Raw genomic sequence first — 16,381 nt, forward strand, 5'->3', positions numbered from 1 at the left:
CTGCGGTTACCGTTGACGCTGCATCACAGACAGGAGCGCCTGCGATGGTGTACTCAACGACGAACCTGGGTGCACGAATGGCAAAACGTCATTTTTTCGGATGAATCCAGGTTCTGTTTACAGCTTCATGATGGTGGCATCCGTCTTTGGTGACATCGCGGTGAACGCACACAGCCAGCGTGTATTCGTCTTCGCAATACTGGCGTATCAACCAGCATGATGATATGTGTTATGACCCGTGGGTCTACCCTTCATTCGATCCCTGTGAAACCCTATATTTCATCACGATAATGCAGGACCGTATGTTGCAGGTCCTGTACTGGCCTTTCTGGGTACAGAAAATGTTCGACTGCTGCACTGGCCAGCACATTCTCAAGATCTCTCACCAGTTGAAAACGTCTGGTCAATGGTGGGCGAGCAACTGGCTCGTTACAATTCGCCAGTCACTACTCTTGATGAACTGTGGTATCGTGTTGAAGATGCATGAGCAGCTGTACCTGTACACGGCATCCAAGCTCTGTTTGACTCAATACCCAGGCGTATCAAAGCTGTTATTACGGCCAGAGGTGGTTGTTCTGGGTACTGATTTCTCAGGATCTATGCACCCAAATTGCGTGAAAATCTTGGTGTACCAATTTTAATGGTCAGTAGTGTAGATTTAGTCTTCTCTTAAAATTCCTTCGTTTCAATGAGAATACTTTGTATTCGCAAGATTGTGGAATTCCTCCCAAACTGTTCAAACTGAAACCTGTCATTGACCATTAAAAAAAAAAAATTTGAAGTGTCTTATACTCCGGAACAATAATTGTCAATTGTTGAATCCCTCCTACTGTGGAAAGGGCGGCTTTCTATAAAGCAGTATATACCATTGAAACGTGCTCGTTTTGGAATTAAGTCATTTTGTCTGTGTGAAGCAAAAAGTGGCTATTTGTGTCGCTTTATCATTTACACAGGAAAAGACACACTGTTTGAACCACAATATACTGAATATCGTTTAGCGTCGAAAGTTGTTACGTCGTTACTCGAAGGGTATTTTGGCAAGACATATACGGTTTTTACCGACCGATTCTATTCAAGTCCCCAGCTGTTAAATTTTCTTGCCTCTAAAAGCACTGACTGTATTGGAACAGTTATGGTGAACAGAAAAGAAATGCCAGCAGTTTTGAGGGAGGGAAAACTTGAGAAGGGTCAAGTTAAGACCTTTTATGGAGGAAAGTTGATGGCGATGCGATGGCGAGATAGAAAAGATGTGTACACTCTATCCAGTATCTATAGTAACGAATTGAAACAAACTGAGAAGAGGAGAACAGTGAAAACAAAGCCTGAAGTTATACTGAAATATAATGACAAAATGGGCGGCGTTGATTTGGCTGACCAGTACATGACAAATTATACTGCCACAAGAAACCGCCTGCGAAAATATTTTATGAAGCAGTTTCGCCATTTGATGGACGTGGCAGCTCTCAATTCCTACCTTATATATAAGAAACTTGGTGTAAAATTGGGACGACTCGATTTTTAAATTCGTGTAATCGAAAGTTTACTGGAAAAATACAGTGCAGATGTTGTTTCGTCCTCTCAGCACAGTAAGGTTGGACGCCCCTGCCCAAACACATTCCAGCTACTGAAGACAAGAAGGCGCCGACACGAAAATGCCGAGTGTGTAGCAGCAAACTGAATGACAACGGGAAAAAAAAGAAGAGAAACGCGTGTGTATTGTGAAGAGTGTGATGTTGGATTGTGTGCAATACCATGCTTTGAACTATACAATACAAAGAGTAATTTCTAATAAACATTCCTCATGAAACTGTGGTTTTCCACTAAAACCGTTCCTCAGGATATAAAAATGAATAATAAATAATTTTTATTTCTGCAACAGCGTTACTACTGTGAAAACCTTCGAATTGTTAGCTATTCAGTTCTTACATAATCATTTCCCCTCACAACAATCGCACATACGCGTGTCAGATACGTGCCGCTACAGTAAGCGCTAGAGGTGCGGAAAGAATTACCCGCGCGGGGACAGCTGTAGGCGTCAAAACTGCCCGCCGGAGCAGCGCGGCAGCGGCCGACAATAGCCCGCCACAACAAATAGCACGGTCGAGGGGTGAAGTCAAACCAAGATTCTTTAACAGCACTCATTGTCAGCCAGATTCAAACTCCAGCTTAATTTCTGCCGTTAAAAGGATTGCTTGGCAACAGCAACACCTTTGTGATGATGATGATGATGATGGGTTTGTGGGGCGCTCAACTGCACGGTTATCACCGCCCTTACAAATTCCCGACCTTTGCTCAGTCCAATCTCGCCACGTGCATGAATGATGATCAAACACCCAGTCATCTCGCGGCAGGTGAAAATCCCTGACCCTGCTGGGAATTTTTCTTTATTGTTTTCATTTTGTTCGATACTGTTCGTTGAATTTGTTCGATGCGGACGTCCGATGACACCCACTTAGGTTCTTCGTTGATCCATTCACTAAGTTTTTTTGTTACAGAGGGTACTTAACCCTCTGACCGAACACGCTGAGCTACCGTGCTGGCATCTCATTTTGTTCTATCTCGTTCGTTGAATTTGTTCGTGGCGGACGTCCAATGACACCCGCTCAGGTTGTTCGTTGATCCGTTCACTTAGTTTTTTTTATTACAGAGGGTAGCTAAAACCCTCTGACCGAACACGCGAATAGACATGTAACTGTTGGCATCCTACTGCCCAGATGATGTTTGGTTTGTGGGGCGCTCAACTGCGCAGTTATCAACGCCCATACAAATTCCCAAACTTTGCTCATTCCAATGTCGCCAATTTGATGAATGATGATGAAATGATGAGGACAACACAAACACCCAATCATCTCGAGGCAATTCCATATGGGTCTCAAATATCTGTCTTACAAACTAGTATACTAATGAAAATAATTAACATACGAGGGCAGTTCAATAAGTAATGCAACACATTTTTTTTCTGAAACAGGGGTTGTTTTATTCAGCATTGAAATACACCAGGTTATTCCCCAATCTTTTAGCTACACAACACTATTTTTCAACGTAATCTCCATTCAGTGCTACGGCCTTACGCCACCTTGAAATGAGGGCCTGTATGCCTGCTCCTTTGCTCTTTATGGTGTTCGGTTAGACAACGAGGGACCCAGCGGGAACAAACCTTTGAATATCCCAACTGGTGAACAATTGTGACAGCACTACCAACAGAGATGTCATGTTGAGCACTGAGTTGTTTGATGGTGATCCGTCGATCATCTCGAACGAGTGTGTTCGCACGCTCCGCCATTGCAGGAGTCACAGCTGTGCACGGCCGGCCCGCACGCGGGAGATCGGACAGTCTTGCTTGACCTTGCAGCGATGATGACACACGCTTTGCCCAACGACTCACCGTGCTTTTGTCCACTGCCATATCACCGTAGACATTCTGCAAGCGCCTATGAATATCTGAGATGCCCTGGTTTTCCGCCAAAAGAAACTCGATCACTGCCCGTTGTTTGCAACGCACCTCCGTTACAGACGCCATTTTAACAGCTCCGTACAGCGCTGCCACCTGTCGGAAGTCAATGAAACTATACGAGACGAAGCGGGAATGTTTGAAAATATTCCACAAGAAATTTCCGGTTTTTTCAACCAAAATTGGCCGAGAAAAAAAATGTGTTGCATTACTTATTGAACTGCCCTCGTATCCAGCGCCAATCTGGGTGCTAGGACTTCTATTCTGCCCTCATTCTACGTCATTTTAAGTTTGTTACTTATTAATGAAACCATATTTAATATCTTTTGTGGTTATTTAACAGGGAAATAGTTGCTGGATAGGAGTCCCGGTCCGGTACCAAGATTTTCGTCAAGCAATTTCAATTTCAGGTTTGTTGATACTAGTTAAAATGAGGTATATCACTTCCATTTCTGCCTAGTTAGCAATAAAAATCAGTCCTGTGTTCGAGTCGCAATCAGGCACGAAAGCTTTGCTTGGTTTGCATTGCCTGTAGATACCGGACTTGAATTCATATCCAGAAAAAAATCTGTGTTTTAAAGTTCAAATATATGCACAACCAGCTGCTCATGATTTTTATTGTCACTTTGTGTTAGATAAGAAGGGTGATAGGTGACTTTCGAACTGGTCATAGATCCACATGCTATGATGAATACAATGAAATTATTAATGATATGTCGTTGATAGTGAGGTTTCTATACAGCACTTGACGCTGTTAAGAACGGTTTTCTAACTGGTTCGCTCATTAACCAGCTTATGGAAATTACGTTTAATACGTTGTTGTAAAACCTTTCAGAGAGCAAAAATACTACGAATTTATATCCAATTTTGAAAGTCCAGATATTGTTGAAAAATCTCTTATTCACAAAAAAAAAAGTTTTGGGGAAGGATTACGGAATGATCTATGCGGTTGAGCTACGGGCATGTCTCATATATCAATGAGAGTGGTAACATTTTAGAAATGTCACTTATTGTAATAAATTTGAGTTTACAAGCGTTAAGGACGGTCCCATTTCTAATAAGATGTTTCCTTATATTTGTTGTATCGTGGTATTTAGTTACATCTGGAATTATTGCCATATAGAGCAGTGGTCACCCGTGGTGACTGCTTTGCATAGTCAAACGACAGCACCGAAAAGTGTCTAGCGGACCGGCAAGAAAGTTACGTTATGTGGGCTGCATGCAAATCAGGCGGAACGCAATTCAGCACATTCGGATACTTTTGAGCACGATAACACACTTCACGCACATGTTATTTTCACTTACCTTCTGTCTGAAAGATTTGTGTCCTTTATTTACGGGCGTTGGTAATGAGAATCGCTACGGGTTCCATATACTGTTTGCCTATTTTTTAAATATGTTTTAGGGATGAGGTGATACTTATTATTTAATCATAAGAACTATCCTTGGGGAATGTTTCCCATATATTATCACAATCACACTCAAATAATGTTTCCTGTCATTGATATACAAGATGTCTATAATTAAAATTTCGCTACTTGAACCAGTGTGCGTATCGGTACCCATCTTTATAGGAATGATGTTCAGACTGTGCGCTGCAGGATTTGCTTTGTTAGTGGTGTTAGTGTCATGACTTGCCGGTAGGCGCCGGTACTGCTGTAGCAACGTAGGTCTGAAACACAAGCATCAGTGCGCACTACAGTTGGAGTCAGTCAACATGGATCTAGACAAGGTAAGCCAACGAACGTTCATCAAGTTCCCCTGCATAGTGAACGCGTCACTGCGTGGTGTGGCTTCACGGCACAGTCCATAATTAGCCCATTTTTCTTTGAGGATCTCTGACCCCAAGAACCAAGGACATGCAGCTTGGAAGGCACATGATACTGTGATCTGCTTCCCCAACATGTGATCCCAGCTCTCTGGGAGAGACACGCTTTGGATTCGAACTGTTTTGATGTACGATGGTGCTCCATCTCACATTGCTCATGAGGTCACTCGTTTACTCCGTAAAACATTTGGAGAAAACCGAATTACTGGCCGATTGTTCTAAACTGCGTGGCCACCAAGATCACTGGTTTTGAAGCCGTGTGATTTTGGCCTTGTGGATACCTGAAAGATGGGGTTTATGAAAAAAATGTTCAAATGTGTGTGAAATCTTATGGAACTTAACTGCTAAGGGCATCAGTCCCTAAGCTTACACACAACCTAAAGTAACCCATGGACAAACACACACACACCCATGCCAGAGGGAGGACTCGAACCTCCGCCGGGACCAGTCGCACAGTCCATGACTGCAGTGCCTTAGACAGCTCCGTTAATCATCCGCGGCGGGGTTTATGAATGGGACACTAACACACGTTGGAGGTTGCAGATGAGCATAGTGAGAGAGCTAGCCAACAACTTGAGATCTTTCAGGAAGCAGTAGAGGAACCTCTAGTGCGGTTGCAGGATGTCGCGGATGCTGATGGTCGTCCTACTGAGCAACATTTGTAATCAGGAACGTAAGCATAGCACGCAATTAACAAATGTTACCTTCTAATGTTGAGTCTAGAATGTATTTCTTTCAATGGCTTATTCGTGATTTCTCTTATACATATCCTTACAAACGTCTCCGCAAAGTATCTTTGTCTTACGTTCACTCGTTTTTCATGGGGGGGAGGGGGGTGGGAGGGGCTCAAGTAGGTAAAGTTTAGTTATAACCACCTGGTAGAATAAAACACACTATAGCACTATGTACGTCTCTCTCAGTGCACATTAATCTTCAGATTGACGGTATCCCTTTGTGTCAGACCGTTCTGGAGTATTTGTTCCCAAAACTAACCAATCAGAGGCCACAAAATGCAACGCCTACTTATAACAGCGTGCACTGAACAGCCAATGGGAGACGATAAAACGTATTTCTCAGTCGTTGCAGTGATCGGCCGCACAGAAAGCGCATGATCAGAAAACCATATGCATCATCAAGTTGAATCCAAGTCATTCACAGCACTATAGTTTCCATGTACCACAATGTATAATTAGAATATTCGTACCCCAATAAACCAAGGTAGAGGCCCAATTATAAGACCTTTCTAAGCTGAGACTTGCCTACTTTCAGGTGCACAACATCGTGCTGTACCCAGACAAGTACTCGTGGTGCAACATCACGCCCATCAAGCAGGTGGTGGCGCACCCGGACTGCACGTCTGTGGAGATCGACAACAACGTGTGCGTCGGCACGTGCTTCAGCTACAGCATCCCCGTCACGCTGCCCAGCGCGCCTGGCGAGATCATCAAACCCTACTGCGACTCCTGCCAGCCGTCAGCCGTCGTCTGGCACAATGTAAGCCACTGCCTCACTCTCAAACAACATCTTGTTGTCGTTGTTATGGTCTTCAGTCCAGAGACTTGTTTGATGCAGCTCTCCATGCTACTCTATCCTGTGCAAGCATCTTCATCTCCCAGTACCTACTGCAACCTACATCCTTCTGAATCTGTTTAGTGTATTCATCTCTTGGTCTCCCTCTACGATTTTTACCCTCCACGCTGCCCTCCAGTACTAAATTGGTGATCCCTTTATGCCTCAGAATATACCCTACCAACCGATCCCTTCTTCTAGTCAAGTTGTTCCACAAGTTTCTCTTCTCTCCAATTCTATTCAATACCTCCTCATTAGTTATGTGATCTACCCATCTAATCTTCAGCATTCTTCTGTAGCACCACATTTCGAAAGCTTCTATTCTCTTCCCGTCTAAACTATTTATCGTCCATGTTTCACTTCCATACATGGCTACACTCCATACAAATACTTTCAGAAACGACTTCCTGACACTTAAATCTATACTCGATGTTAACAAATTTCTCTTTGTCAGAAACGCTTTCCTTGCCATTGCCAGTCTACATTTTATATCCTCTCTACTTCGACCATCATCAGTTATTTTGCTCCCCAAATAGCAAAACTTCTTTGCTACTTTAAGTCTCGCATTTCCTAATCTAATTCCCGCAGCATCAACCGATTTAATTTGACTACATTCCATTATCCTCGTTTTGATCGGTTAATGTTTTTCTTATATCCTCGTTTCAAGACACTGTTCATTCATACAACATACACTCGAAAAAGAAAGAAAGACGCACCTCCACAGGATAGAGATCAGTAGATGTGTCGTATGTGTACAGACAAAAAATTGGTTACAGTTTTCTAAAAACTGGATGATTCATTCAGGAGAAAGAGATTCACAAACTGAGCGTTGTTCCACCTCTGGCTCTTATGTAAGCAGTTATTTGGCCAGATATTGATTTATAGAGTTGTTGAATGTCCTCCTGAGAGATATCGTGCGAAATTCTGTCGAATTGGCGCTTTACAACGTCAAATCCCGAGCTGGTTGGCGGGGCCTGCCCATAATGTCCTAAAAGTTCTCAACTGGGGAGAGATCCGACAACCCTGCGGCCTAAGGTTAGGTTTGGCAAGCACGAAGACAACAGTAGAAATTCACATGTGCATTGTTCACTATGACATTCGCTTCACTCTTGGCTCTTTGCGGCTGCCTTTGCTCGCTTAAAAGATCAGTTTCCCAAATAACTCATGATCGATTCCATGCATGACCCTCAGCCCTCCTTTCAAGAACTGATTGATCAAAAACTGCATATATTCTTCAGTAGTAATGATCTCCAAACCATTAGGATATTCAATTTCCTAAGTTTTCTGAAAAAAAAGTTTCGTTTCGTTTATGAGCCTTCGACTATCTTCAATTATATTTTTCTAAATACGTCCATTATTTATACAAAGTTTCTGACTTTGGTACGTAGTTTCTCATATCCGGTTTCGCAGTGCGTTCTTTTTCAGCAAGAAAACCATATCTTCCAGCACAGATAGTCTGCCACTTTGATGCACAGTTAACTTAAACACAACTAAATTGTAAAATAATATCGTTAAAACTGGACATATCGCGTTTACTTCCAGGCATTTCATGCGAGTAACAGTGTATTGTCCCCTGTAAACGAACTGAAGACGAAGACATAGCTGCGTATGCTACCACCTCTAGAAAGTAAAAGACTATGGAGAGAGCCAGTTTGTGTTCTAAAAAGGGAGCAGCTCATCCCACTCTTTCTGTCGTCATCTCACCTGTCTTGGGGTCAATGATCACTCACATCTCTCGATCAGTGTGACCTGTGAAATGCTAAGGCATGCAGTTTAGCAAATTGAAGTAAACAACTATATCAGGTAATAAATGAATTTATCACGCAGATGTAGTATTTTAAGAATTTGTTTTTATTTTTTCTGGATCTTTCAAGTTTGATGGCCCAGGACCACCCTTTGCCTTCATCCTACTGAGCTGAAATTTCACATAGTTTGCTTTTATGTGGAGTGAAACCAAACTGACTTGTAGCCCAAGAAAAATCATTAAAGGTTTTTAAAAGTACCATAAAAGAGTCACTATTGGGGAGTTCTGTCTGTTCGACGTGGTGCAGAGTACTTACATCCTTAATAAGGTCGCGTGGATCTTTCTTAGGAAGATAAACACGTTACAAAAAACGACTGACCTTGAAAATATGATTAAGTTAGTCTACAGCAATGCCTCAGTGAGGAAATAGAGAATAGAAACGCCAAAGTGAGCATACAAATTTAGTCGAGTACATCTTAGACCAATAAAAGAAAAAAAACTCATCCATGTAATAGATGGCTTTTATGAAGATAGAATGCGCTAGTATTTCAGTCAGTTCGGACTAGTTACACAAGAAAAGTTGGGGCCTTATAGAAAGACTGACACCGTTCCTTTGATTAGGTTTCAATATGCTTAAGTAACCAAGTTTGTTGGTGAGACCATTAACAACTACTTGCAATACAATAAGTTTCTGAAAGCAAGTTACACAGAAGAGCCAAAGAAACTGGTACACCTGCCCAATATTGTGTAGAGCCTCCGCAAGCACGTAGAACTGCCGCAATACGATGTGGCATGGACTCGACTAATGTCTGAAATAGTGCTGGAGGAAATTGACATCATGAATCCTGCAGGGCTGTCAATAAATCCGTGAGAGCACGAAGAGGTGGAGACCTCTTCGTAACAGCACGTTGCAAGGCATCCCAGATATGCTCAATAATGTTCATTCCATTATTACTTACCTCAACGTCTATTTCGGTGTTCGAGGATTAAAATTAGTAAAAGACAGTCGAAAAACTGTTCCAAGCGCCATCATCGCCTGTTGGGTGGTGCTTCATCTGTAGATGGCCTACTAATAGAGGCCAAGACAGATCATACGAGGGGTATCCAGGAAGTAAGGAACGATAGGTCGCGAACTGGAAACCACAGTGAAAATCAAAACTGTTTTATTTGCAACGGTTAGCTACACCTTCCAGCTACTTCTCTACACAGTCGCCGCTCAGACTTAGACGTATGTCGTAGCGTTGAACCAACTTTTCAATTCCCTCGTTACAGAAGACAGCCGCCAGTGCTTTTCGACAATTTTCTACTCTGCACTGAAGCTCGTTGTCTGTGTCAAAATATTGTCTTCGTAGCCAGCGATTCATTTGAGCAGAGATGAACCTCACTGGTAGCCAATTACGGGCTGTATTGTGTGTGGTCAAACACTTCCCATCGAAAACGCTACAGGAGCATCTTCATTGCCCCTGCAGAGTGCGGCCGAGAATTGTCGTGTAGAGCGAACAGCATGACAGTTATGCTATGTGGACTGCATAGCTTCAGGCGAAATCTTTCACCTGGCCCTCATACTTGGCGGGAGACGCTAATTTCTAGCCATCTTTACGTTCTCACTGTGATATCAGAACTGAAAAGAGCGGCGTGATGCGATCGATGGCGTGCTAGACACAGTGCCCAACGCATCTGTGCAAAACAACATCAGATTTTCAGTGTATTTTCCATTTCGCGACCGATCGTTCCTTACTTTCCCAATAACCCTCGTGTTTTTAACAAATACTGTGCAATTAAAACTGTTTTTTGCTAATTTTCTTAGCTGTGAGATCGTTGTTTGCCAATAATGTTATCTAAAACTATGAAAGACGATTAGTATTATGATCATTCTCAGTGAAACAGATTCATAAGACCGAGTTTATGTTTTCGCCCTCACCTGTTATTCATAGTTTCTGTGCCAGTAGCATCACTGAGGGACTGTATAGATAATTCTGATACCTTTGCGGACTTAATGTAAGACAAAATCTGCTTAGGAGCTTTAACCATACTGGTAGACAGAATTTTATGATCGAATCCATTAAACGCTTCCCGCGTCGCTCTCTTTGTGTTTCTTTTGTCTCCGTCCAGTTGTTATTTCCCAACAAGGCTCTGACTTCGATTATACCTGTGTTAAAGGTCTGTCTGTTTTCGTAGTAACTTTCGAACACGACCACTGAACCATGGCAGATATTTCCCATCCCTCACAACCTTGCCCGGCACTTAAACATAAAAAACGCATTGTAAAATAGTTGAAAATTTGTAAGAAAATAGTGAAGTCTTAACACGTGAAGCTTTCTATGCTAAAGCAGCCTTTCAACAGTTAATGATTCTGTCATGTGAAACCGTAATCTGTGAAACCTGAAACTTATCAGTGTGAAACTTTGTAATGCTATGACCTTGCCTTTCAACATAACAGTTAACGACCCTACCTTGTAATATACGGAGAAATGAAAAGATGTTCTGTTGCCCTAAAAACATACAAAAGTTGCTCCTCGAGAATATGAAACAAAAATGTTATTCTGCAAAATGGAAGACCTTCTCTGCCCTTCTCTGCAGTTATGCCTGAAATGTAATCATCTGCACCTGCACTTCAAATAAATCACAGTGTCGTACAACGCGAGTGCGCTTATCTGCACAAAATGGATTTTCAGTAGGAAATGGGAAATGTGAATCGTGAGGCAATGTGACACAAAAATATACTTCGATGCAATTGTATAGAAACCAGGAAAATAGATACAAGGTTAAAGAGTCCCGTTTACATCTTAAGTTTCAGGTGCATACCTCTTTCAGAAAAAGTTGTCAACTACAATCACGTGGAGGAAAGCATGGAACACAGAAACTGTACTAATAAAACAGTGGGAGCTCAGAATGAAAGTCTGGCCCCACGTAAGAATTATAATAACAAGCTTTCGTATGAAACCGAGCTAAACGCTACCAAACCAATGATTTTCAAATCATGAATTTCACATGTTACTGTTTTGCCCCAATCTTAATGCGAAATATTAGAGATCGCAGCGCGCGCTAAAGCGTTCATACACTTTACCACATTCAGCACCAGTGGCGGCAGTCTCACGTTAACTTGGCAGAAAACCTCTGATGTCAGCTATTACGAACCTAACATATGCTGCTACAGAGGTCCATCCCACGCATAACGAAGATTCATGGAGTTACAATAATGGGAGTTGTCATGACGTCGCAAACTTGAAGCCGACATCTGCCGTGTTAATGTGGCCAAACATTAGCTTGTGGTGGAAGTGAATTTAAAAAAAAATCATTTACATGTGTACTAGTCGTTCTGATTATAGTCTAAAGTGTAAAGGAATCACATTTTATTCGTCAGTGGACTCGTTGAAGCGATATTTTCTTTTATAAACATGAATTTTAGTAGCGCCGGTTGCTTTTACCTTAGTGGTTTCATTTCTGTAATTTAACTTTAGATTTCCCATCAGTAAAACTCAAAGAGCGCTTTGGTTGAACGCTGTGAGAAGGAAATATTGCAAGCCTTCCAGATAGTGCAAACTATGTTCTCAGCCTTTTCGGGAAGAGGACACAGATGGAGCACCAGTTTCGTCATTCCGTATTAAGGAAAATACTGGCATACGAAAGCATCCTTTTTATACCACATGCTTCTCTTCTTCATTATTCGAAACGTATAACAAAAACAAAGTTACATTAAGGAGGTTAAATGCGTAATATTAGTGGATTAAATACACCTTTTAAGACCAGAAAGGCATCTGAAAATGCTTTCCTGACACTGTTTGATTCACGAAAACACTGTAATATTTAGTATTTAAAACAATTGTTGTGTGGACTCGACAGATATTAAGAACAAGAAGGAACTGTAAACAGTAGACTGCTAATGTTTAGGGGCTACTAACATGGTGTCGGCTTCGAAGTAATGTACAGTGTAAACCTTTAGCGCCACCTCCGTGTGAAAACTACAGCCACTTCTCATAGTCTTGAATCTTATCCACTGATACTCCATATATTAGTCCCCAGAGACACACATTTTATATTCTAGTGGTGGGATTTGTTAAGGAACTACATGAGGTGATGGAATTTAGCTATACACACATATTAATGATAAAGTAATTGCACATGAGTGCGGAATTTGCAAATTAATAATAAATAAGGAGATAAGGTGCATCAGTTGCAGGAATATAGACAGAGTACGTTATCACAACATGTTCTATTTGGCCAATGGCTGTTGACTTCACTTACTTTTTTCAAAACACTGTTACGAAATAATCAACACACACCGTTTGACACCAACTAGACAGGTCAGTGCCGCAAACCAAAAAGCGCGTGAAAACAAAATCGACACTAAGTCGACGGCTGAAAACACAGTAGAGAGCGAACATGGCGACTGCACGCAATGTGAGATTAAATGAGTGCTGATGAACAAAGCCAGAAACGTCTTAAACAGCAACGCACTCTATCGGGGTTTCAAAGACAAAGTCCACGTCCAGAAAGCTATGTGCACTTTTGTATTTGATGATTGGCGTACAGAGGCTTGAACGACCAGATACCAACTGGCGACAGAACCATCGGGCAGAGTACTAGTTTCCTGTAGCAGACCAACGACCGTCTCCCATGTGGAATGTTTGGTGCAACCTCTAGAGTTGCAGCCGCCATAATACGACCCACCACGCATAATACCACCACTCTGTGAGTCGGTTTTCATATCGCAGGCAAGGCAGAATATTAAACCTTCCTTGACTACTATTGAAATAATATAACAATAATGTGCAATTTATACACTGTTGGCGATAAAATTTCCAACACCAGGAACGATAAAAAATAAAGAAATTTTACTTGTTGTACATATTTAGCTTAGTACGAAAATCTATACTATTGTATAAAGACAGTTTGTAGTTTATTGCTACCAAAAATGTCGAAAAGCTCTTGAGCAGTTTAGTTCAAATCTTTACATGATACTCTCATATCCGTTCGGATGGTCGTAGGCTACGTATTTCTTTGATGTATTTGGTACATAAATGTTTATATAATACATAAATGGGAGACGTTGTCAGCAAAAGACTCAAAAAGGTTTTGACCTAGGTGAAAACAATCAAAATGCAGAAATTCCTCGCAGAATAGGACTGAACTGGGCAGCGTTCCAGGAACTAAGATTTATCCTGACCAATAAGGGTGTCCCAAACAATTTGAAGGTTAAGGTCTATTATATGTGAATACTACCAGTTATAGCCTACGGCCTGGAAACTATGACTCCGACTAAGGCAAGCGCTCGTAAACTGAAGCGCACACAGTGAACCATGGAGCTATGTATGGTAGGAGCCCTCGAGAGAAATGCAAGCCTAAAGCGGCAGTGGGTCGGGTGTGTAGCTCGACAAGATCACAGCAGGTGGGCCCCTCGAATTGTTCACTGGAGACAGGGAGACATTGGAAGACCCATAAAGAGATGACTTGATGGCGCGAAGCTGGTGGCTGGAATACGTTGGCATCAGGTAGCTCAGGATCCAAATCAACTGAAATACACTCCTGGAAATGGAAAAAAGAACACATTGACACCGGTGTGTCAGACCCACCATACTTGCTCCGGACACTGCGAGAGGGCTGTACAAGCAATGATCACACGCACGGCACAGCGGACACACCAGGAACCGCGGTGTTGGCCGTCAAATGGCGCTAGCTGCGCAGCATTTGTGCACCGCCGCCGTCAGTGTCAGCCAGTTTGCCGTGGCATACGGAGCTCCATCGCAGTCTTTAACACTGGTAGCATGCCGCGACAGCGTGGACGTGAACCGTATGTGCAGTTGACGGACTTTGAGCGAGGGCGTATAGTGGGCATGCGGGAGGCCGGGTGGACGTACCGCCGAATTGCTCAACACGTGGGGCGTGAGGTCTCCACAGTACATCGATGTTGTCGCCAGTGGTCGGCGGAAGGTGCACGTGCCCGTCGACCTGGGACCGGACCGCAGCGACGCACGGATGCACGCCAAGACCGTAGGATCCTACGCAGTGCCGTAGGGGACCGCACCGCCACTTCCCAGCAAATTAGGGACACTGTTGCTCCTGGGGTATCGGCGAGGACCATTCGCAACCGTCTCCATGAAGCTGGGCTACGGTCCCGCACACCGTTAGGCCGTCTTCCGCTCACGCCCCAACATCGTGCAGCCCGCCTCCAGTGGTGTCGCGACAGGCGTGAATGGAGGGACGAATGGAGACGTGTCGTCTTCAGCGATGAGAGTCGCTTCTGCCTTGGTGCCAATGATGGTCGTATGCGTGTTTGGCGCCGTGCAGGTGAGCGCCACAATCAGGACTGCATACGACCGAGGCACACAGGGCCAACACCCGGCATCATGGTGTGGGGAGCGATCTCCTACACTGGCCGTACACCACTGGTGATCGTCGAGGGGTCACTGAATAGTGCACGGTACATCCAAACCGTCATCGAACCCATCGTTCTACCATTCCTAGACCGGCAAGGGAACGTGCTGTTCCAACAGGACAATGCACGTCCGCATGTATCCCGTGCCACCCAACGTGCTCTAGAAGGTGTAAGTCAACTACCCTGGCCAGCAAGATCTCCGGATCTGTCCCCCATTGAGCATGTTTGGGACTGGATGAAGCGTCGTCTCACGCGGTCTGCACGTCCAGCACAAACGCTGGTCCAACTGAGGCGCCAGGTGGAAATGGCATGGCAAGCCGTTCCACAGGACTACATCCAGTATCTCTACGATCGTCTCCATGGGAGAATAGCAGCCTGCATTGCTGCGAAAGGTGGATATACACTGTACTAGTGCCGACATTGTGCATGCTCTGTTGCCTGTGTCTATGTGCCTGTGGTTCTGTCAGTGTGATCATGTGATGTATCTGACCCCAGGAATGTGTCAATAAAGTTTCCCCTTCCTGGGACAATGAATTCACGGTGTTCTTATTTCAATTTCCAGGAGTGTATATGGAAAAGGCCTATATCCAGCAGTGGACTGATATAGGCTGAAGAAGAAGAAGAAGAAATAGACAAAGTTACTCCAACCTATTAAGTGAGGTTGTGCTGAAAAGTTAATCATCTCCATATCCAAGTTTTTAGTACACTCCATGCCTATTTGGCGTTTGCTCGATGCCGCCCTCATGGTGTTGCAGTTTAAATGGCCAACGTGTTATTAAGGAAAACTCTCAGGGTCAGTCTCCCGGGTTAGTTATTGTTAGTCGAGTGAAATTGTGCAGTGGCAGGTGGACAATGAGAGGTGTGCCGTAGTGCGTGTTATTTACCTGTCAGTAGCGCTGGTAACTGCGTGCAGGAGTTGGCAGGTATCATCTCCACGTGGCGGCGTGGGTGCGTCGGGCGCTGCTTGTCATTCAGCTGCGGCCATAGTTGGATGTAAGCAGGCGTTTACTGGCTGTGAGCACCTGGTGATCTTGCACTCGCAAAACGCATAGGTCATTCCATTTCGGAAATCGTTAGGGAATTCAGTATTCCGACATCCACAGCGTGGAGAATGAGCCGAGAACACCAAATTTTAGGCATTGGCTCTCACCACGAACAACACAGGGGCCGAGAGCAGCGGTATTTGCGTAGCGTCGTCAGCGCTAACAGGGATGCAACATGGAATGAAATAACCGCAGACATTAGTGTGGGGTGTACGACGAACGGATCCGTTAGGACAGTGCGTTGCTACAGCTAGGCCAAACGGCTCACATTAACTCCGAAACCTTTACCTATTCAACATCCGAACTCCGCAACTTCCCCGAACTGCCCATTCAGCCAGCACCCGAACTCTGCAGATAGCAACAGACCTGT

At 43.7% G+C, this 16,381-nt stretch overlaps 1 protein-coding gene across 1 annotated transcript in view; it reads left to right on the forward strand.

Moving 5' to 3' along the window:
* LOC124556469 overlaps positions 1 to 16,381 on the forward strand; it is a 366,205-nt gene that overhangs the window by 288,524 nt on the left and 61,300 nt on the right. Inside the window, exon 3 of the mRNA XM_047130422.1 lies at positions 6,549 to 6,773. Within this exon, the coding sequence (XP_046986378.1) occupies positions 6,549 to 6,773 (225 nt within the window). The remainder of the gene's footprint in view (positions 1 to 6,548; positions 6,774 to 16,381) is intronic.

Source organism: Schistocerca americana, chromosome X (assembly GCF_021461395.2).
Source record: "Schistocerca americana isolate TAMUIC-IGC-003095 chromosome X, iqSchAmer2.1, whole genome shotgun sequence".
Lineage (NCBI taxonomy): Eukaryota > Metazoa > Arthropoda > Insecta > Orthoptera > Acrididae > Schistocerca > Schistocerca americana.